This window comes from Physcomitrium patens, chromosome 2 (genome assembly GCF_059467195.1).
Source record: "Physcomitrium patens ecotype Gransden chromosome 2, ASM5946719v1, whole genome shotgun sequence".
Lineage (NCBI taxonomy): Eukaryota > Viridiplantae > Streptophyta > Bryopsida > Funariales > Funariaceae > Physcomitrium > Physcomitrium patens.
The window spans coordinates 20,659,020-20,682,166 of record NC_143411.1 but is presented as its reverse complement, the minus strand read 5'-3'; the positions used below and the strand labels follow the sequence as shown (position 1 = coordinate 20,682,166).

At 29.6% G+C, this 23,147-nt stretch overlaps 1 protein-coding gene across 1 annotated transcript; it reads right to left on the bottom strand.

The window, feature by feature from the left end:
• Positions 1-18,302: 18,302 nt before the first annotated feature.
• On the bottom strand, positions 18,303-20,912 carry LOC112279045 (cytochrome P450 72A15). Its single transcript, XM_024513104.3, has 5 exons — positions 20,520-20,912; positions 20,162-20,388; positions 19,782-20,038; positions 19,286-19,670; positions 18,303-19,173 (listed from the first exon to the last, which is right to left on the bottom strand). The coding sequence occupies exons 1-5, from the start codon at positions 20,806-20,808 to the stop codon at positions 18,739-18,741; spliced, it is 1,593 nt and encodes a 530-aa protein (XP_024368872.1). The 5' UTR covers positions 20,809-20,912; the 3' UTR covers positions 18,303-18,738.
• Positions 20,913-23,147: the final 2,235 nt, after the last annotated feature.

Genomic DNA, 23,147 nt, shown 5'->3' with positions numbered 1-23,147 from the left:
GATGTTGAAGTGGAAGAAAAATGGTCTTTTAATGATCAAACCTAGATTTAAGATTCTTCCAAAGTTTTGGAGGATCTTCCATTTCTAAATATTGATATTGTAATGCAGGTATAAGATGATGACAAAGGAGAAGAAGTACTTTCCAATGAATAGTAGGAAGTATAGAAATACTTATTGTAAGAGATTCTTCAAACATAATGGCATCTGAGAGTTGTTCTGCAAATAAATTTGTTTTTGCCATTTTTGCTCATAATAGATAATTGTTTCCATCCACAGTCAATGATGGAAATAAAAGAGCTTGAAAGTGTTGGGATGCACTGGTAATAGTTGGAACCATAGTAGAAGCAATTGAAGATATTGAAGCACTCATTATAAATAAATCTATAAAAAAAATACAAGATCAAGTAGAAAAGTTGAGTAAAACATACCTTAAAATATAAAGTCAAATAAAATGATAAACTTGAACTTGAAAAAACAAATATATATATATATATATATATATATATATATAAAGGAAGTTGTAGATTAAGGCAGCAGAACAACAATAAGATGGTGATAGTAGGCAGTGGTAGGGCAGCAGGGTGGCAGCTACAGGCGGTGGCAGATAGCAGCGATGGGCAGTGGCAGACAGCAGCGGCGTTAGGACAGCAGCGTCAGCAGTGGCAGTGGCAGGTTCTGTGGCAGCTTGGCGGCTATTTTGTAGCAGTTTGGCAGTAGGCACGGGATGCAGCAGGAAGTAGGAAGCAAGCTGGGGTGGAGTTGGGCTGGATCAAGTATTCTAAGCAAGCAGGGCAGAGAGTGGAACAAGTGCTCTAAGCAAGCAGCTAATGTATGAAGGGCGAGCAAGAAGAACAAGATCATGAGGTAGACACTGAGTAAGGGTAGCAACAGGTTTGAAGAGTTAAAGAATAGAGTGCAAAAAATTGTGATAGTGTGTAGAAGAGAGTCGTGCTGATAATGTGTTGAAAATATTTAGAAAGACACAAGAGTAATAATAAGTCATACACACACAGAAGAATAGTAGTAAGTCATACACACACACAAGAATAATAGTAAGTCATACGCATAAGAGGGTTTCTAAGGAGAGAGAGCTTCACACATAAAAATTTAATGATCTAATTGTATCTCGTATACAAGAAGAGAAAAAGGGGAGAGGATAAACAATACTTCTCCACTAGATTTTAAATACTATAGCTATAATATTTATTGTATTCTACAATAAATATTGTGGAGAGCACCGGCTATATATAATGATCTCAATAACAAGGGACCATTCTCCTTCTAGAGATGAAATATGGTTTATCAACCCATTACTGAACTCCACTTGTTATGTCTTAGTGCTCCGCAGGTGAATCTAATATTTTGATAAATTCAATAGAGTGATAACCAAGTTACAGATGGCATTAAAATTTCCAGAAGAAGTCAGATGGCTCTCTGGATCCCCGCTCTTTCCACGAACCTATGTGGAAGGACTCCACATTCTCATCTCTGGAGACATTTGCTGGTTGCCGAGGTTGATAAACTTAGTACCCAAAATGTTCATCTATGATGAAAATAATAATTTCATATCATTCAGTTGATGAATAGTTTTAAGTCACATATATGGTTTATCCAAAATAAATATCAAGTCACATAAAATAATATGGTTTATCCAAAATAAAATAGTATTTATTTTGGATAAACCATATTATTTTGATGTAAGAAAATAATTCGATTTTATGTTCTATATTTAGAAATATATTCTAATGGTTTATTTTTTATTTAAAAGAAATTTTATTAAAAAATAATAAGATATAAAATAAATATGTAATAAAATGAGTTCAACATATATGATTTATAATAGAATAAAACATTCAATTGTATGCATACTAACATTAAAGAAATTTGAATATTTATTTTTTAAATCATAATATTTGATACCTACTAATGTAATTATTATTATAATAAATGAGAGGATGTAAAATATTCTACTAAAAATATTATTTTTATTTCTCTACAATTAGATGAATAATTTTTTGTGTCATCTTTATATACATGTTTTAATTATATGTTTTTAACTTATATATATATATATATATATATATATATATATATATATACTCATATCTCTTTATAATATGTAATTATTAATTTTTTTTACATAACTATATTAAAAATATGTTCTTTATATATATATATATATATATATCCAGACACAAAATAAAATTATTGTTTATGAGAGTAAAATTCATATACTAATGAAGATACAATTGATTGTTTCATTATAAATTTGGTATTTTTTAGACTATTGTATTGTAATAATGATTATAATTTTAATTGAAGAACAAGTTGTATAAGTATATTTGTTTAAAAAGTAAAGCTTGAAAAGATTAAGAATCTTGTTGTATTTTAAGAACATATTTTGTACTATTTTTTTAATATTTATCATTTTTTTCATATGCAATAATATTATTAAGATTTTTTTTTTTTTTTTTTTTTTTTTTACCTATAGTAATGAAATAAATTGATTTTTTAATATTTATTTTCTTAATAATATTATAGATATTTGACCAAATAATTAATAAATATTATTATTTTTTAAAAAAATTAATTAATTAATGTAATATTTACTTTACTTACTTTTGTTAATGTAGGAATTTAAAAAAAACTATTTCTAAGATTTTTTTAAAAATTTATTTTTAATAATAACTTCAATATAACAAACTATAAATACAAGTAAATTTTTAAAATATAATGAATTCCAAAAATATAGTTTTTATAAACATATGCTAATAAAAATTTATCTAGTAAAACTTTATGACATAAAAAAGAGTGACTTTTGATGAAATATAAATTTGATTTAAGAAAAAATAAGAAAAATATACAATAATTTCCTATAAATAATCCTAAATTAAGTTATATAAAGAATTTTGTGCCCACTTATTGTCAATCCAATAATCCTTAAATAATTATTATTGAGCTTCAACAATAGACTATATATTAGAAAAGAATATATACATGGCTAAAGTATGTTTTTTACTGATGAGGTGCCAAAATTAAATTCAAATGATTTTGAGATTGCATTTATTTATTTATTTATAGATTTTAGTGATTTGATTTAATGGATAACACATTATTTTTGAATAGTACATAATATCTTCATGTGAACTATCTTTGTCACTCATATGTTATCAAGAAAAGAAGATATTCCAAAAAAAATGACTTATTTAAATTCTTGAATTTCATAAATATTTACTATAAGAATTATTTTTTATAATTTAAAATTTAAAAATAATTTTTTTGTAGTTTATAAGCAATCTTTCTTTACTAAAGTTATACTCTCAACTATAAACTTAATTTAAAGAATATTACGATGTATTTGTAAAAAAATCCATTTAAACCAAAACAAAATATAAAGCTAAAAATAAGAAATTTTATTTAAGGCCATTAGAATTTGCTAATAGAATAGAATGTCATTTAACCACATTAAAAAATAAATATTAGAATATGATGGCATGAAAAAATTTGACTTTGAAATTTCTAAAGATATATAAGAGTCTTTGTTTTATTTTTATTTTAAAAAAAATTGAGTTATTTTGTCAATTATCATGTAGTAGAATAATATTCAAGCATCACTATTATGTCTCAAGGTCAAATAGTTCAAACAAACTTACTTCATTAATTTTGTATGAATGTAAAGTTAATTAATCACATTTTGAATTAATTAACTTCATTTTGTCTTAACCATAGAAACAAACTTTTAATGCGATGGATGACTTTTATTGCAAGGTCCATGGAGACTCAATTTGTAAGTCTTGCTATTGCAGTTAACTTGACTAGGACAAATTATAATGAGGCATAGTTATCAAATTTAATTGCAATATGATTGTTTATTTAACAAACATATAATACTTATCTTTCTATGCAAGACTATTATTGAACACCATCTTGTCAAAAACACAGTTACAATGTGGTAGTCCACCATTAAGTGAAGCATCAAAACATCAGAGAAAGTTCATTTCTTATACTAGATTTAATTATATTATCTTAATTTCTTATTATTAGTCATTCTATCTTATCTTCATTGAATTTGTTAGCTTTGATTCTTATTATCATATATTACAAATGTATTCCAATTGTTCATCCATTTGAAGTTTACAACTTATATTTTACTCTATTTGCTAGCTTATATTTTGTCCTTAGATGCACAAACAAGTTGAATTTGTTAATTTTTAAGGTGACCTACTAGTTGATTCTTATAACTTGTATGGTAGTTGAGGTGTCTTATTTCTTGAAAGAGCTCTATTATATATCTTATGTATAAACTTAGAAAATAATTGATATATTCAATAATTTTTATCTTTCATTTTTGATGCATGTTTATATATTTTAAATATTATTGTCCATCCCATACTACAAAGTATATGCTTTATATTCACGTTTGAATCATTATATAAGGAGGCACAATCTTTATTCTTAAAATAAAAATATATCGGCGTAACACATATTTCTTATTCTTCAATTTATCTTTCTTATTCAAATTCGATGCTACAAAATCATCTGCCATAGCCATAAACTCTTAAATGCCAAAGATAGCATTCTAGCTTTAGTCATTTTTGAGGTCTGTAGAATATCTATTAATATAGATGGTTTTAAGATCAAAAATTGGTAGATTGCTTCAAATCAATTTTGATATTTGAGTGGCTATTAGAATTACCTTTCTTGTTAAGATGATATTGTAGTATTAATTGTTCCATGCTCCATCATTTGACTTTCATCTTTCATCTTTCATTAGTAGCTCTAATGTTTTCATTGTATTCCATATGCATTATATAATATAATCTTTTTTTTAAAATATTGAAATGTTTAGATTGTATTTGATTAATTTTATTATATTTGTAATGATAATTCAAATAGTTTCTTTGATGCAACTAGCCTAATTTATTTCAAAGTTATATTGTGATATTTCTATTACAATTCATTTTTATTATACTTGTTGATTGCATTGCACAATTTTAATTGGCAACATCTTCTTGTATTAGACTACTTCAATGATTTGCTATTACAACATAGCATTAGTAGCTAGGAGCGTGTTGTATTGTCCTTGGAGCATATCATTATCAGACTCCAATGTTGCTAATTATTGATACATCGTGAATAGCATTACTTTTTAATCTTCAATTATACAATGCACTTTTTTGACTTTGAGCATATAATATCAGTATCTTTTTTAATTTATTATATGATGGCTACTTGAGTGTTTACTTTTTTTATATGACACAGTCAAGTATTCTTATATTTTAGAGATCTTTGTTATTTGATTGGTAGTACTACAGAGTTGCTATTCCAATTTTTTTTTTTTTTCTATGAGTTGTAATACTTGTCTTATTATATTATTTGTAAAATTTAGCAATTTTTTTGTTTTTTTTGTAAGGACTTTAAAATAATGTTAAATCATATCTTTGTGTAAATATTCAACAATTACCATTAATAGCTATGCAGATTTTATGGCAAGTTTCAAGGTAGCTACGTCAACTTGTTTTACTCAAATCTTCTTTGATTTAGATTAAATTATGAATTTTACACTGTATTTGTAGCTTCACAATTCATTTCCAACTTGAATGAGTGTCAATAATCTTACGTGGACGTTCTTCTTACAAACCATATGCAAATACCTTTGAATATATGCCATCAAAAATAAGTTGACATATATATTTTTTCTTTGGCATGTTGGAAGATGATTAAACTTGATTCAAAAATGTTTGTTAAAGATCATGCCTTAATTGATACCTTTGCCTTGACACACCATAATATAAACCTCTCAATGATCCAAAAAAATATTGTTATAATTATTACAAAAAAAATTCTTGTCATAAGCAACTTGATTTGAATAATTGCGGGCCCATGTAGCACTTGAGCCAACTATTGAATTTTGTATGTATAGTCGACTATTTCAGTCTTTTTCACAATAACTTCAATATTAGCATGTTTGCATTGATATGACAAGCTATTGATATTCTAGGATAAAACTCCTTCAAAATTCCATCCATAGAATTGTAGAATAGAGTAGAGAATATTGCACATCTACGTCATTTGTTGTATTGATCAAAAAATAATTGTTAAGATGCATGGTTTGTACAAATTGCATATACTACTTGATTTGACAATTGTTCTTTAGATTATTGTAGAACTTAATAAGTAAACACTTTCAATCCATCCTATGTCAAGCTTTGTATGCCAAGCATTCATAGCTTTATCAATGTAGAAATTTGGTGCTATAGGAGTTGCTATTTTCTTTGCCACTTTTGAAAACAAATGTAAAATAATATGAAATATATATATATATATATGCAAATTGATGAATATCACAAGAGATCTAAAAATGACAAAAATAATATAAGAAAGTAAGATGGAGTAGTGAAGCATAAGATAAATAAAGTTTAAAGTTATAGATATAAGTAAAAAGTAGTAAATAATTAACTATTGGTTTGGAGCATTGTGTCTTATACTATTATTGATTTTTGAGATGGTAATGATTCTTTGTAGATATGCTCAATTCACTTGTAATGAGTAATAATTATAGTAACAAGATGTCAATAGGAGTTTTCAAGTAGATTTCAATATATTCAAATTGGGTTATGAATGAAGGTGCCAATATTTGATTGATAATAATTATTGGTTGTAGTAGCAAAATTAATTCAATGCAAATAGAATAAAAAATAATTGGCAAAAAATCTAGGGCTATTTTGAATTGGCAAGGTATACTCAATGTTAGATTTTTATTAGATGTATGTATCTCTTTCTAGTTTAAAAAATTATTTTTTTTGCATACTTTTTAGAGAGGTATAACATTGACAGCTATATTTTAATCTTTTGAGTAATAATTATTTAGCTTGGCTACATTTACAATCACAATATGTAGATTATAATATTTATCATTTATTTCTATTATTATATTATTAGATAAAAATAACTACATATAATAAAGATCTTACTTTATTGAATTGAACTTGCTAGTGTGAATTTTGAGATTTCAAATAGACCACATAATTCTATCTCTTTTTTAGAATGCATGCTTTAGTTGATTGAATTGATAATATATAGCCATTTTGATTTGATTATTAGTTATATTGGATTATGCTTTGTCTCTTAATTCTTTTATATAATGGATATCTTGTATTCAAGCTACTAAAACCTTGTATAATGTATAATCCTTGAATATTAATGATTGAAATTTGAAGCAATATATTCTATTGAAAGTAGAGGTTGTATCTCATATATCAATTTAGAAAAATTATGCTTAGTCCTTTCTTTATATGCTACACAATATGCCTATAAAGTGATAGATAAATAAATATTTTAATTGATTTGATTATTAGCAATAAATTTTTGTAATATTATTAATAGTATTTATTAGTTAATTTTACAAGATAGTTGCCTTATAGATAATATATAATAGACATCCAATGTTTGATGATGTATTTGTATTTAAACTCTTCAATATCTTGATTAATAAGAAAAGTACCTTGATTTGATATAATTTTGAAAGGAAAATTAAAATGGATGATAATTTATTTGTAAATAAATGTAGCTATTACGATTACCAAATTGGTACATATAGCCAATGCTTTAATCCATTTTGTCATATAATTAGTTGCTATTAAGATATATTTATATTTCTTATATGTAGCTAATTTAATTGGATCAATGAAGTCTAAATTCTATTGCATAAATGAACCGATTGGTAGTTATGGTTGAATTGGGACTTTATTTTGATGTGCAAAATTAGTGGTTGATATTTGATACGTATGATAGGTTTTTATATATTGCCTAATATTGTCATGTATTATTAGCCACCAATATCTTACCAAAAAGAATTTTTGGACCATTATATCAAGTCTTTGATGGCTACCTATAGAGTTTTGTATAATTTGGCAATAATCACTCATTATTCTTTGTGTAGAATGCATGAAGAAAGTTACCCAATCCATATGGATTCTTTGCTCGTTGTATTCATGGATAGATAATCTACAATGATATATTCTTCTTTAGTACATGACTTACTTCAAAATCATATTTAAAAAGGATCATGATTCATTGTGCAACTTCTCTAGTAATGAGTGGTTGATTAATGAGATATGTTAGATTGTGGTAATTGATGATAAAAAAAAAAAATATTTTAGAAAAATGATATCAAAATTTTTTAATCACATATATCATTACAAGTGCTTCTTATTCGATGGTTGAATAATTTTGCTTTATTGTGTTCAATAATTGATTAGCCTAAGCAATTAATTGGTCACATTTTTTTAAGGAATTTTGAGCTAACATTACTTGAGAATTACTTCTATAAAAAATAAAAACATATATTTGCTAGCGTTTAAGCTAATATTATTGTTTTGGCAAGCTTAAAATATACTTCATAAGTATTTTATGTGATTGGCAGCAGTCTCATATACCGTTCCATCATCTAAAAATATTTGAAAGAAATTATTCAAGAATGGACAAAATATTAATTCCATTATGTGTTGAAAGGTCATTAGAACATTTTTTTTTGATTTGAAGGAATTTTTTTTAACTAAAATAATTTCCATTCTGTTGAAAATGTCATTTTATTCTTATCTTCTTTTGCCATCATAACTTGATAATATCCTTAAAATAATCCAAAAATAAATACATCTTATAACTTGCTACTTTACTTATAATTTCTTCTATATATGATAATAGATAATGATCTTTTAGATTGCTATATTAAGCTTACAAAAATCAACACATATTTGTAGCTTTTTATTTTTTTTTGATATGATGACCATAGATAAGAACCTTAGTTCTGCATTGATAGAAGATATAAACCTAGCTTTCAATAGCTTTTCTAATTCTAAAAGGATAGTATCAGCATAATTTAAATTCATGCAGTAATATTGTTGCAATATAAGTATTATATTGGATAGAAAATTAATCAAGTATTCTATAATTTATGCAAATATATCTTTGAGGTCTTCATGTGATTATACAAATATGCCTTTGAACTCCTAAAATAGGCAAATAATTACTTTTTTAAATTAATTTGGAGCATCAACGTTAATTTTAAATTTTTTTGAAACATCAGTGGTTCTTAAATTGATGAGTTACACTTATTTTGTAATACTTATTTTATTACACCATGTAACCATTTTATTAATAAATGGTCTTATAATGTGATATATGCTAGCATCTAATTTAATTTAATTTGGCCCAATATTTCCTACAAAAAATGTGAAGAGATATCAAATTATTTTTTTGTTTTGTGTAATTAATGCTACAAGCTAGATTTTTCCAAGGAAGAGAAGGTTTTTGTCAATGTGAAGTAAAAAAAAAATTGTTTTGAAGTAAATTCCTACAGCCATATTGCCTTAGTAATTTATTATATTTTTATGATTTAAGCTCTAAAATATATATTTTTTTATTGGTACAATTATTTGCCAATTTTCTTTAATCAATGTAAAGCAATTTTGACTCCATTCATGAATAGTACTTATTTCAAAAAGCCAAGGTTATTCTAATATTATTGAAAAATAATTATCAGTGAGCATATCAATGATAGCAAAAGTGGAGGGTATCAATATGCCTTACGTCAATATAAAGACATTCTCTAGAATTTTTAGTGGCATTATGAGAGTATTTTTGGCTATTTATAATATGAATGAGGTTATTTTTGGTAGAAATAATTATAATTATTGTTGTAAATAATTTTCTACAATAATAACACCTGACCTTCTATTGACTAAAACATTGATTAACTCATATTGTTCTAGTTGGATGCATATAACTATAATATCTAGATCTATAGTTGCAACATTTATTTCAAAGACATTTAGATGGTTGATAATTGGTTGTTGTAGGTTTTTTAAATATGATTTTAGCTTAAGATTGAATTTGAGTTATTTTTCCAAAATAACTAATATTTTGGTTGAGTCAAGCATCTCATCAAATTTTATTGGAGTTGCCTTGAGTTTATTCTATATAATTATTTATATGTCATATAATTTTTTCTAATGTTGTAATAAAAATAGTTCTTGTTGCTCAAAGTATAGTTTTTTTTAATTCATTTTTTTTAAAAATACATTATTATTTTTAAAATAGTAGATATTACGGTATTATTTATTTTAATTGTTATTAGATTCTCTCTTTGATTTGATTCCTTTACTTGTGGCTACCAAGATTTCAACATCAGCTAATTTCTTTAGTAATAATGAGTAGATCCATAATTCCAAAAAATATCTATACATACCATATGATTTTGTTGAATTGCATCACAATGTATTTATACTTATTGTGAAATAGTAGTTTGATTAATATTTTAATTAGCTAGCTAATTATTTAGATTTTGTGGATCTCATCAATAGAGTTCTAGGTTTCAATGATTACATATGGTATATTATAATAATTTTAGTTAAGTATGATAGATCGGAATATTATAATTTATATCATTGTTTAGTCTTCAAGAAATGTATGTGGCTACATGAATGTTTTTCCATAATATTGAGACTTGCATATAGATTAAACTTTGCTAAAAAGAAGTACATAATTTTTTTTGAATTAATTACATATAATAGAATTATCCATGAGTATTTATGGTTTATCCCTTATTTTCTTGAATTTATCATAAAATATGTCTACTTTTTCATTAGAATTTTATTCAATAACCTCCAATGCTTGTAGTACTTCTGTGTTACTTTTGAATGTCAAGTTTTTTTTCAAAATATCTCATTTCATTTCTTTTCATATAGTGAGGAAGTATTAGAATTGTATTTAAAATTGTATGTTCAATCTATGTCATTTCTTCTATCGTTATAACAAAGAGATGTTTGAATTTTGTATCATCTATAATCTTATTGATCTTTACAAATATTTTTAAATCATTACATGTATTGATTTGGATTATCATTTAGTCAAAATATTGGATATGAAACAACACATTGCAGTTTGTTGAACAATGTAGTAGTATTTTATATTTTTGGCATTGTCATGTTGTAACACGTCTATATGATGAAAATATAAATGAAGAAGATTATTAATATTTAGTCACCTTGGGTGTTAGAAGCGGTGCCCAATTCCAGTGCAAATACTGAGAGGCCAGGTTCAGTCACCCCGTTACAATCAGCCGGGGCATACTCACCAGTAACGAAATACTCTATTCGATTCCAATAACAGGAGTCAGCAGAAAAGAAAAGGACCAATTCAACTACGGGTGAGCATGGTTCGAAGAGCCAATTGGATCCAATTTCAGAAGACCTCTAATCTAGGTCCTACTACGGGACTCTTACCCAATATAAGACCGGACTTGGTTGGGCAACCCAATGCGGTCCAATTATGGGGCTTCGATTCCGTTTCAGGCTGTTTCGTTCTTTGTGCTGTTCCGGGAACGACTTTTCTATAAAAAGATCTCTTAAAGGTGAAAAGCGGGGAGGTCGGTTGTTCCAATTCGGGGAGTCCAAGGCGGAAGAATAGAATCTTCTCAGGGTTAAAGGGGAGGATAGGTTAAGAAATGAAAAGGAGGAGAATCAGGGTTTTAAGGGTCGGAGAGCTAGCTTCATGCTTTAGGGAAAAGACAGAGAATTGGGGTTTTTTTTTTTTCATAGGGTTTTGGAAAGACTGAGGCAATCGTTGCTGAAAGTGAGTGTTGTATTGGTGAACTGGATTTTTCTGTAAGATAAGAAAGGCTGGTACTTTTGATTGTTGATGGAATGGGAGATACTTCTGTGGTTGAAATTCAGAGTTGTCTAGAGGGTTGAGTATGCTGAATGCATGCGTGGTTGTGTTAATCTGATTGTACGGATAGAGGATTTCTGCCAACGGTTTAAAGAGGTATTGGGAGTTAGCAAATTGGGATTATTTAGGATTTCTATGATAACTGGGAACCTACCGACAGGGATAAGAGGAATATCGGCGAGCGGCCAAGGGACATTGGTGCAGATTGCAGCATAGCGTCATAATCTATAAGCGGGGTTGAACTGGAACTTCTTGAGCATTCGAAAGGGCTTATAGAGATACTAGCGATAGATGTTTACAACAAGTCGGAAGGACAGATTGAGGTTCACAGCTTGTCAAAGTTCACGGTCTAGGATTAAGGTAATTAACTATAAAGATAAAATAAAAAATAAAAAATAAATAAAATAAAATAAAAATAACAAAAGAGATTGAAGTTATATAGGATCTCTAGGCGTTTTATATTGGAATTAAGCTTTTACATTGCAATCCGATATAGATTGTATTTGGGTAGTCAAAAACCCGATAGACTACTTGAGTACTAGTGAAACACCATACTACCTCCTATAGCTAGACGTCCGGCGTGTTCTCAAGCAAGATAGTACGTAATACGACAGCGTATTTAATATTGAAATCAATGTAAGTGGGATATTGATTGGACTAATGTTTGTTAGTAGTTGTGATTTGAATATTAGTATTCTTATCAGAAGTATATTTGATAAATACAAATTTTCTATGAGTTGTTAGATTTTTATATCTCTTTTTATATTCCATGCATTTATAGACATCTTAATATTTTTTATCTATTTCAAGAATACATTAATACTTTCTTCTTCTTTCAAGCTTTCTTTGGATGTTTCTTTGGGATCTAATAGCTTTTTTTTCTTACTTTTTTCCTTGATAGACACATTATTCTTTAGAGCCATGACCTTAAGTGCTATTAATTCTTTATGTTACTCAATAACAGCCTTCTATTTTATTGATTATATTGAGACGACTCAAATAATTATTTCCAACATGGTCACCAAAATATTACATCTAAGAGTCAAATGGTCCAAATAAACTTGCTTTCTCAAATTTCCTATGAATGCAAACTTAATTATATTTAATCACTTAAAATATAGTTAAGACAGATTTATTTGCCTTTACTACAAAAATAAACCTCTATTATGATAGATGATTTTTATCAAGGGATTTATAGAAACTTAATTTGTAAGTCTTATCACTATAGCTAACTCAATTAAGATGGATTACAAGGAGGTATATTTTTTAAATTTAATTGTAATATAATCATTTATTTAACAAATGTGTAATATATAGCTTTTTGTGCAAGACTACTACTGAATAATGTCTTACCAAAAATTTAGTTATGATGAAATATGTGACTATTAAGTAGGGAATCTAAATATCAAAGAGAGTTTGTCCTTCATACTAGGCCTACTTATATGTGAGCTAAAATAAACCTCTACTAGTTGGAAGTTTACTATAATTTGCTACAAAAGAATTAACTATATAAACTTTAAAAGTTCTAGCTATTATTTGATTTCTAATTAAACCCCTCTTTATTTTTCTTACATAATCCAAAAATAAATTCAAAATTTTAATATTAATTCACATTCATAATAATAATTCATTCAACAATTTAATGGCATATTTTATTTCTTTAAGTTATTTTTTATATTATTTTCTATTTATTTTTAATTATCATTTATATTATTATTTATTTTATTTTATTTTATTTTCTATTTTCTATTATTAATCATCATTTAAGTTAAATTTTCATTCAATAATAAATTCTTATACACAAATAAATTTTTATTTGAAAATAATTTTTTATTTGTAAATAAAAATTTATTTATTTTCAATCAATACTTATCTAATAAAAGAATTCATCCAACAATCATTTTTTGAATTAAAATTCATTCAATCAATTGATTCATTTAAATTCAATGATTTATCCAATTAATCTAATTCAATTCTAATCCTAATCTATCTATTTATCTAATCATCCAATTTGAGAAGCTCATTCTTTGAAAGTTGATGGTAGCTCAAAGAAGGTTCTTTTATAGCAGTGATGATTGATTAAGCAACGTATTCTTATTTTTTTCTTGTAGAAATCTAAATCAATCTTATTGATAAAGCACCTCAATACCCTTGTTGAATTGTGTCTTAGACACTACTTAATACCACAAAGTTGAGTCAATCACTTTACAACAACAATGGATTTAATTTGATTATTTGATATTTGCATCTCAAAAAAATGTAGTACAAAAAAAGTAGTCAAAGTTAGAAGAGCCTTGACCAATAAAAATAATAATCTACCTACAAGTGTTAGGCCAAGAAACAAAAACTACCTTTGTTATGAAAAAAAAAAAAAAAATCACTTGAATCAGTTGAATTGTATAAGTAAGTTCTTCTACACAAGCTTTGAATACAGCTCAATGATAGGATAGAAATATCAATTTTCTACTAATCATCAAATAAAGAAGATGTTGCCACAGTGCATCAATGGCAACAATAATCAAATTGTAGCCACACAATCTTTGTACTTTGCTCTAGAACTGCCATTGATGGAGCCAAAGAATAGATGAAAAAAATAAATCTAACATTCTTGTATTAGGTGTATTCTTGCTTTAAAATGTACTAAGTGCCTAACTATAGAAGGTAAATAGAAATGTAATAACAATTCTATCAAATCTAATAGAGCCTTAAATAAACTTCAAGTAATTTCTAATAATTCAATCAAACTTTATCCTATCAAAATAAATTTAAAAGAAGTCACAAAATAAATTTAAAAGAAGTCACAAAAAAAATACAAAGAATCCTAAAAAAATATTAAAAATAGAAATCTTAATATAATCCTAATTAAAATTCTAATTAAATCTTAACCAAATCCTAAATCAAATCCTAATTGAAACTCTAATTAAATTTTAATCAAATTTTAGATCAAATCCTAATAAAATCCTAATAAAATTCTAAATCTTAAACAAACCTTAGATAAGTTCTAAATCAAATCCTAAACAAATCCTAATCTAAATCAAATCCTAGATTTTAAACAAATTCTTAACAAATCCTATAATAAAATAGAACTTCAATAACTAATAATCAAATTATTGATATCAACTCAAAATTTTCTCACTTAATGTCTTAGTTAAGAACAAGTATACGAAAGATGAAATCAATTGCACTTATCAATTGAAAAAAATGTAAGATAATCCAATTGAATATTGAACGGCCTTCTATTCTAATATGAATGTTAAACTTCTAGTACCAATATTTCCTTCTTGAATCTTTGAATTACTTTCAAATTTCATTTAAATATTTAAAATCAAATCTAATATCCATAAAAAAAACTAAAAATCACTTCAATCCAATTGATAGATTGCTAAAGATCTTAGAAATACTCACTAACCTTCAAATTCGAATTTCTGAAACCTCAACCTATAAAAACCTTCATATACTTCAATCTAATTGTTTGATTGATCTCAAAATTTTCATACATATTTATAACTAGCACATCAATACATTATCCAAATTTCATCCATATACACACCACAAAACTTAAGAAACCCTCAAATTTATAAACGTATTTTTATTTTTCAAATCCTAATCCCACCAAAAACATTACTAACTTTGAAAGTCTCTCAAAATCTCAATATTGATTCAAATGATATGAAACAACTGCTTAAAAATCTCTTCTCAAGTTTCCTCTCAAAATCTACTCTTTAATCTACAAAAGAACTCCAAAGTTCCCATAGGTACATAGTTTTTTGCCTTGGGATCTAATTTCGACTCATGTTGACAACTAGTCCTCTTGGGATATCAATTCTTGGCTCTTTGAGGTGAACTTTGCTAAGTTCTATTCTTAATTTCTCCTTATACATGTGTATATTATTTGATTTTCTAATCTACTTTGTTTTGCCTTATTTATGGTCCTACAAAGCAAATAGAAGTCTATTTTACAAAAAGATAGTATTCTTATTTTTTAGTTTTATTATCTTTTTGACTATTATCTATATTTTTCAGATAATTTTTTATAATATTTTAAAATAAGATCTTCTACAATATCATTTCTTTTCATCCATTAGCCATATTACATCATGACAATAGTGGACTATATCTTAGCACTACACTATATCAACATTAAAAAAAAACACAATTGACAAGCTCCAACTACTAAAAAATAGTAACAACTAGCTTGCTCTTCTTTTTATCAGTTGCAATACCTTTGATCAAGAAGAGTACTACTAAAATTTTCTATTGAAAAAGGCTACATTGGTTGCAGTACTTTAATTGTATTTTGATAATCTCTTGCTATTAACACCTCTTTAATCTCAACACTTCCTCCACACTCCACACTCAAGGCAAATCAAGCATACTCTTGGTGACCACAATTGAGTTGCCTTCCAATGCCAACTTTACTATACTCTTCTCTTTCATCAAAGAAAAAAAAAAAAAACACCTTGACTTTTCATTATAGTATCACCACAACCAAACGCTGATGTATTAGGTGTATTCTTGCTTGAAAATGCACCAAGCATCTAGTTGTGGAAGATTAGTAGAAATTCAACAATAATTCTATCAAGTCTAATAGAATCTTAAATAAACTTTAAATAAGCCTTAATAATTTTAATCAAACTTTAAAAAATCAAAAATAAATTTAAAAAGAAGTTACAAAAGAAATTCAAAAATTCAAAAGTTAATTTTTTAAAAAAATATCAAAAAATCTTTAAAAAAATATAAAAATAAGCCTTTAAAAGTAATAATAATCTTAAATAAATAATAAAAATAGAAAATCTAAATAAATTATAAATAAATCTTAATTTAATCCTAATTAAAATCTTAATAAATCTCAATCAAATCTTAGGTCAAATCTTAATTGAAATTCTAATTGAACATTAATTAAATCCTAATAAAATCTTCATGAAATCCTAAATCTTACACCAAGCTTAATGAGTCATAATCAAATCTTAAATAAATCCAAAAAGAATCCTAATCAAATCTTAATCAAATCCTAATTAAATCCTAGATCCTAAACCAATCTTTATCAATCTTTAATTAATTCCTAAATCTTAAATAAACTTCTTAATAATCCTATAGTAGATTAAAAAATTCAATAACAAATGATTAAATTGTTGATTTTGACTCAAACTTTGCAAACCTTGTAAAAACTAAATTAGAAACATGCAAAAAAAATTTGAAGATCACACATACCAAGTAGATGATAAATCCAAAAACTTGCTTGGATGTGGGTTAGCCTCCTCCAATCTTGATGCCAATCTCTTCAAGACAAAATCTCTTAATTCCATTATTTAATATCTCTCAAAATTCACATATATGTTAGAAATCAAGTCTATTATCCACATACAAATGTTTCACTTCAATTTAATTAGTAGATTGCTAAAGATCTTAGAAATCCTCAATGACCTTCAAAACTCCATTTTCAAGACCTAAATTTACTTGAACTAATTAATATTCAAGACCTTCAAAACTCCATTTTCAAGACCTCAATTTACTTGAATATTAATTAGAAATCGTTTTTTTTTTTTTAATATATATTTTCATTATATAATTGTATGATGATACACCAACACTTCACAAGAAAAAGGAAAAGGAACAAAACATAACAAGTTGTTGCCGTGACTTATAGTCAATAAACCTAGAGCACCACCAACAAAAAATGGAGCTCCTTCTTGTACCAACGCTCTTTTGCCAAATGATGTCTAACCTCAACTTTATGTGTTAATGACAAAAAAAAGATTCTGCCACAACAGTTTGACAGAATGAAGATGAATAAATATAGCCACACATCCACACGTACAGGAATAAAACACACCGTGAAGATTGGAATCTCCAAAACATATCACAAAAAAAAAAAAAAAAAAAAAAAATATGGAGAAAGGAGGTGGGGGGGATCTAAGGTGGCCTGGACTTTCTATCAACAATAAAAAAAAAAAGTTGCCGCAGATCAGGAGCAACCTTTTGTCCTTGTGATCATCTTCTCTCTCATTTTCTTTCTAAAAAATTAAAGTGATTTGGTTTTAGAAATTATTTATGTTTGCACTTTATTGCATGCATCTATATCTTCTTCTTCTTTTTTAATAATATTTTAACTTTACAGAACAATGTTCTATTTTATTTGATTTCCTTTGAAAATTAGTTGTTGCCAATGTGTTGAAAACCCCCAAAGCACCCAATATAAACTGCTGCCCATCTGCAATTTCATATCAAATTATACTGGGTTCTTCAGGCAATGGAATATGTTGTAACTCAATTAAGACATTTTCTGGTTGATTCTGCTTCATGAGAACTCGGTCCTGCATTACTATTGCAGAATTACGTTGTGGTTGTTATCACTAAAATTTGACAAGTTCATATGTTATTGATTAATGAGATGGAGCTGAGTACTATACTGAAAAGTAGAAGAATATTTGGTTACCTGCCACATTTTATATCCTGTGAAAGCTTCTTAACCTACTGAACAAGGAATATAAGCACCTCTTCTAAGAACTGTTATCAGGGTGAGCAATTACGCAAAGATGGATCAGAAACTGTAGAGTACAGATTTAGCAGTATTACAGGAACAGAGAGAAATAGTTACAATGAAAGTACATTTATACATACTTCTATATATATATATATATATATATATAGGATTGTAAGCTAGAAGGACACAGAAATGGAGTATTCACTATGCCTTCTAGAGACACCCAACCATGCCTGCTAATGGACTGGGTGGTAATGCAGAGAACGAGACTACATCTCATCATCTGGATCCACCGTAGAGGGTTGCATTACAGTGCTGGCAAAAACGGAGCGAAGGCATGATCTGCATGTTCGTGATTCCAGAGCCAAGTTTCTCACTTCCAAGCTCCAGTTTAGCAATCGTCGCACATTTCAGTGGCCCTTCTTAATGGCCCTTGCGAATTACCTTCCGAAGCTAATCTCCAGCTAATTAGAAAAAGACAATTATCATCTCTACACTCCCCCAGGAACCATGAGATCTAGTCTTCAGGTGATTTTCAGAGCCTTGAGGATGATTGGCAAGCCGAACTTGGGGCTTTGTACCATGATGGAGGTCGGGTGATGCTTGTAATTCGGAGAAAGCACGAGCTGAAACCGTCGAAGCATCATGGCCAAGACGATCTTTGCTTCCATCACTGCAAAGTTGTTCCCGATGCAAAACTTTGGACCTAGTCCGAAAGGGGAAAACGCTTGTGGATGAGTACACGCGCTCGCCGCACCATTTACAAATCTTTCAGGGTTGAACTTTCCAACATCGTCGCCCCAATAGTCTTTGTCTTGGTGCATTGCCGCCAAGGAAAACTCGATAGCCATGCCCTTAGGTATAAACAGACCTTCTAACTGCAAATCCTTGGCGGCCACTCTCGTAAGTGTAGAAGCAGGTGGAAAGATTCGCAAGGTTTCGTTGAACACCATTCCCACCTGAACCCCATATCGAAACATAAATCTCCGAATGGCTCGCAACACACATCTCCAACCGCCAACTTGACTAAAATCCATAAAGCTATTTATGAGAAAGGAGCAGAAGACATACCACTTTGAGGCGAGAAATATCACTAGCACGCCAATCTTGCTCATCGCCAAGGATCTCCGTCACCTCCTGGCGACAACGATCTTGCCATTCCGGATACAATGCTAGCATTAGTATCATGAAGCCAATTGCGTTCGCAACCGTGTCTTGACCAGCAAAGTAGAAAAGCTTGCAGTTGTTAAACACAGCCAACTGGTTGAACTCTTTCGTGTTGGCGCTCCATCCCTCAGTTGCAGCCGTGAGCATCCGCCCCAGAAGATCATCCCCGTAAGAGCTTGTTACCCCCTTTTGAACAGCTTCTCGTCGGGCGTTAATAATTCCACGAACAAGGGCATCAACCTGGGAACCATAAAGGTTCATCGATCTGTTTCTCTTTGTAGGAAGATTTCTGCACATACGTAACCGGGTGGCACTAATCAATGGCATTACTAGCAGAATAACAGAAACATTACCCGTGCATTTACTTGAAGAAGACGATGGTGGAAGACGAAATTATTACCTGTAACCAGGAACAAGCCAATATGCTGTACTGCGAAATCCCTTTAAAAGTTCCTGCGAAAGTAGCGTCTGAAACTTGAAGATCTGCTCTCCTATTTCAAACTCGTCACCAAAAGCCGTGCGGGAGATAATTCTTCCAGAAATCTTGTGAAGGTCTGGCTCCACGTCAAGTTCCGCCGTGCCACCTCGTTCCTCTACCTCCTGCTCCCACTTCTGCAATTCTGTAGCTGCTCCTTCCATGATGGCCCCCACCATGCCCTACGCGCCATAGACATGTGTTAATATTACTTCGTCTCACTTTACGTGTACAATCGAGCTAATACTCCACAGAATTTGAACAATGTGCAGATCCTTCAAAGCTCTAAACAAGTTCGTAGATACCTCGAGCGATTTTTGATGGAAAAAGGGCCCGAGTGTGCGTCTTTCACTGGCCCATTTCTCTCCGACCTGAGTTAGCAATCCTTTGCCCACCACTTCTGCGAGAAACTGGCTCTCACTCTGCAATCTAGTCAATGACTCGTGATTTGAGACCATCAATTCCTTCACAATCTTCGGGTCCCGCACAGCCAATCGGGTTATTGTTCCCCACCAGTATAGATAAATTTTTCCTGCAAACGATTGGGCATTTAATCTTTGCACACATCGCCACAAAAAACTGACAAGAATCGTAGCACATGGTCAAGTCGCGCATTTTGACGAGCTAGAAACGTGAAAATCATCAACTTCAACTGATTGCTACCGTATTTTGGATAGTACAAGGCGTTCTGAGGCGTGACAGTGGGTGTCAGATTCGCGAAATCGTCGATCGGCAAAGCGTCAGGGAACGACTCTGTAAACTTCCACATCTCCACGAACTGCCCACGAACAAACCTAAACGGGGGCCCGCTCACGCCCTGCTTAGCCATGATGCGACGCAATCGCAGTGGCTGCCATACGGAAACCCTGAGAAACTTGATCACGCTGTAAACAATCACGGACGCTACCACCACTGCAAGAGCGTTCCTCACATTCACAGGGACTGTCTCCATGGCTACTCGTACACCAGAATCTGATTCTCTCTTCTCAACAAGATGTGTTCGATGCTATCGTCACAGATCAAATTTCCTTTTCGACTCCACTCACTTGTCGGAACACCTCAATCTCTGAGGAATGTGAGATTCGTTCTTGGGCTTTTAACAAATGCTTGCGAATCGATACTTGGATGCCACGCATTAGTGAAATGCGAATCGATACTTGGATGCCACGCATTAGTGAATTGCGAATCGATACTTGGATGCCACGCATTAGTGAATTGCGATGATATGGGCAGGCTTTCGCGACAGTGAAAGTTACTCACAAGAATACCCCCCGTCCAAAAAATCTTTCTGGACTTTGTCGGTTTTATTATTTCTCAACTGTTGACAATGATTAGAAAGACACAAGAGTAGTAGTAAGTCTTACACACAAGAGGGTTTCTAAGGAGAGAGAGCTTCACACATAAAAATCTATTCATCTGGTTGTATCTCGTATACAAGAAGAGAAAAAGGGGAGAAGATAAAAAATACTTCTCCACTAGATTCTAAACACTGTAGCTATAGTATTTATTGTATTCTACAATAAATACTGTGGAGAGCGCCGACTATATTTAATGATCTCAATACTCCTCCTCGCTCATCATAATATTTACATAATATAAAATTTGTATAGAATTATGATCTATACTTTTCTGTGATCTTGCAAGATCAACAATTGTTGCCTCATTAAAACCTTATCTAGGAAAACCTTATTTTATTTAAAGATAAAACCATAGATGAAGGAAAAAGAGTACAACATCATTTTTTTTAATTATTTAAAGAGCTCATTAACTTTCTTATTCAACAAAAGCAAGTTGTCGCATACCAATGCCATAAGTAAGTCGACGATGGTTGCTTAATGGGAGAGCTTTGGTGAAGAGATCAGCCAGGTTATTTGCAGATTGAATTTTCTTAATTATAAGTGCTTGATCAGTAATCAAGTCATGAGTGTAACTAAAATACTTTGGATCAATATGCTTTGTCCTCTCACCTTTAATGAAACCAACTTGCATTTATGCAATACAAGCACTATTATCTTCATACAAGATAGTTGGAGAATCATCATATGAAAATCCACAGGTTGTTTGAATGAATTTATCAATTGATCACAACCAAATACATTCTCGAGATGCTTCATGTAATGCAATAATTTTTGCATGGTTGGATGAAGTTGCAGTTATTGTTTGTTTCACTGATTTCCATGATATTGCAGCTCCATGTCTTAAGAATACATATCATGTTTGAGATTTTAGCTGTTGCAATATTAGATTTATATCCTACATCACAATATCCAACCAAATTTGGATCTACAGATTGTGTGTAGTATAATCCCAAGTCTTCAGTACCTTTTAAATAACATAATAAATGTTTGATGCCATTCCAATGTCGTAGTGTTGGACATGCACTATGTCTTGCAAGAACACTAACTGCAAATGCAATATCTGATCTTGTAGATGTAGCTAAATACAAAAGTGCTCCACCCGCTGCGACGTATGGATATAGGTCATCCAATATTTCCTCCTCCTCCTCGCATGGACAGTATGGATCATGACCATCACGACCATGTCCAACCATTGGTGTGGACAATAGATAAGCATCAATCATATTAAATCTTCGCAAGATTCGTCTAATATATGTTAGTTGGTAGAGAAAAATGCTATCATCTGTTAGATGCATAATTTGAAGACCAATGCAGAAAGTTGTTTTTCCTAGCATTTTCATCTCAAATTCACATATAAGTAGGTTTGTAGGTGTAACACATGCAGATATAGTGCCCACTAGGTTAAGATCATCAACATATAGAGAGATGATCATAAAACTATTTTTATCTCGTTTGATAAACAAACAAGAGATTTGTGGATCACTTATAAAATTATTTGTAATTAAACAATCTCGAAGATGTTGGTACCACATTTGTTCGGATTCTTTTAAATCATACAAGGTCTTACATAATTTAATACCACGATATTTTTTTGGAGCGGGTTGATTTGGAGTTCATGTTTCTAAGCCAGATGGAACTTTCATTTAAATATTTGCATCAAGAGAACCATATAGATATGTAGTTACTACATCCATCAGATGCATCTCAAAGGTGGCATGAACTATCATTCCAATAATATATCAAAATGTAATTGAATCCATGACTAGAGAATATGTGGATTCATAATCAATGCCAAATCGTTGAGTAAATCCTTGAGCAATAAGACGAGCTTTACAGTGGGTTATTTGGCCTTAAGCATCTCGCTTGCATATTAAATATCATTTTATATCCCATAGGGCCAGATGTAAGAGTGTCTACAATTGGACCCAAGACT

Coding starts and splice junctions, on each gene's coding strand:
- LOC112279045 (XM_024513104.3), bottom strand. CDS start 20,808: ATGGAGACAGTCCCTGTGAATGTGAGGAACGCTCTTGCAGTGGTGGTA. Junction 19,671..19,781: donor TGGCTTGTTCCTGGTTACAG/GTAATAATTTCG, acceptor ACGTATGTGCAG/AAATCTTCCTACAAAGAGAA. Junction 19,174..19,285: donor ATATTTCTCGCCTCAAAGTG/GTATGTCTTCTG, acceptor TATGGGGTTCAG/GTGGGAATGGTGTTCAACGA.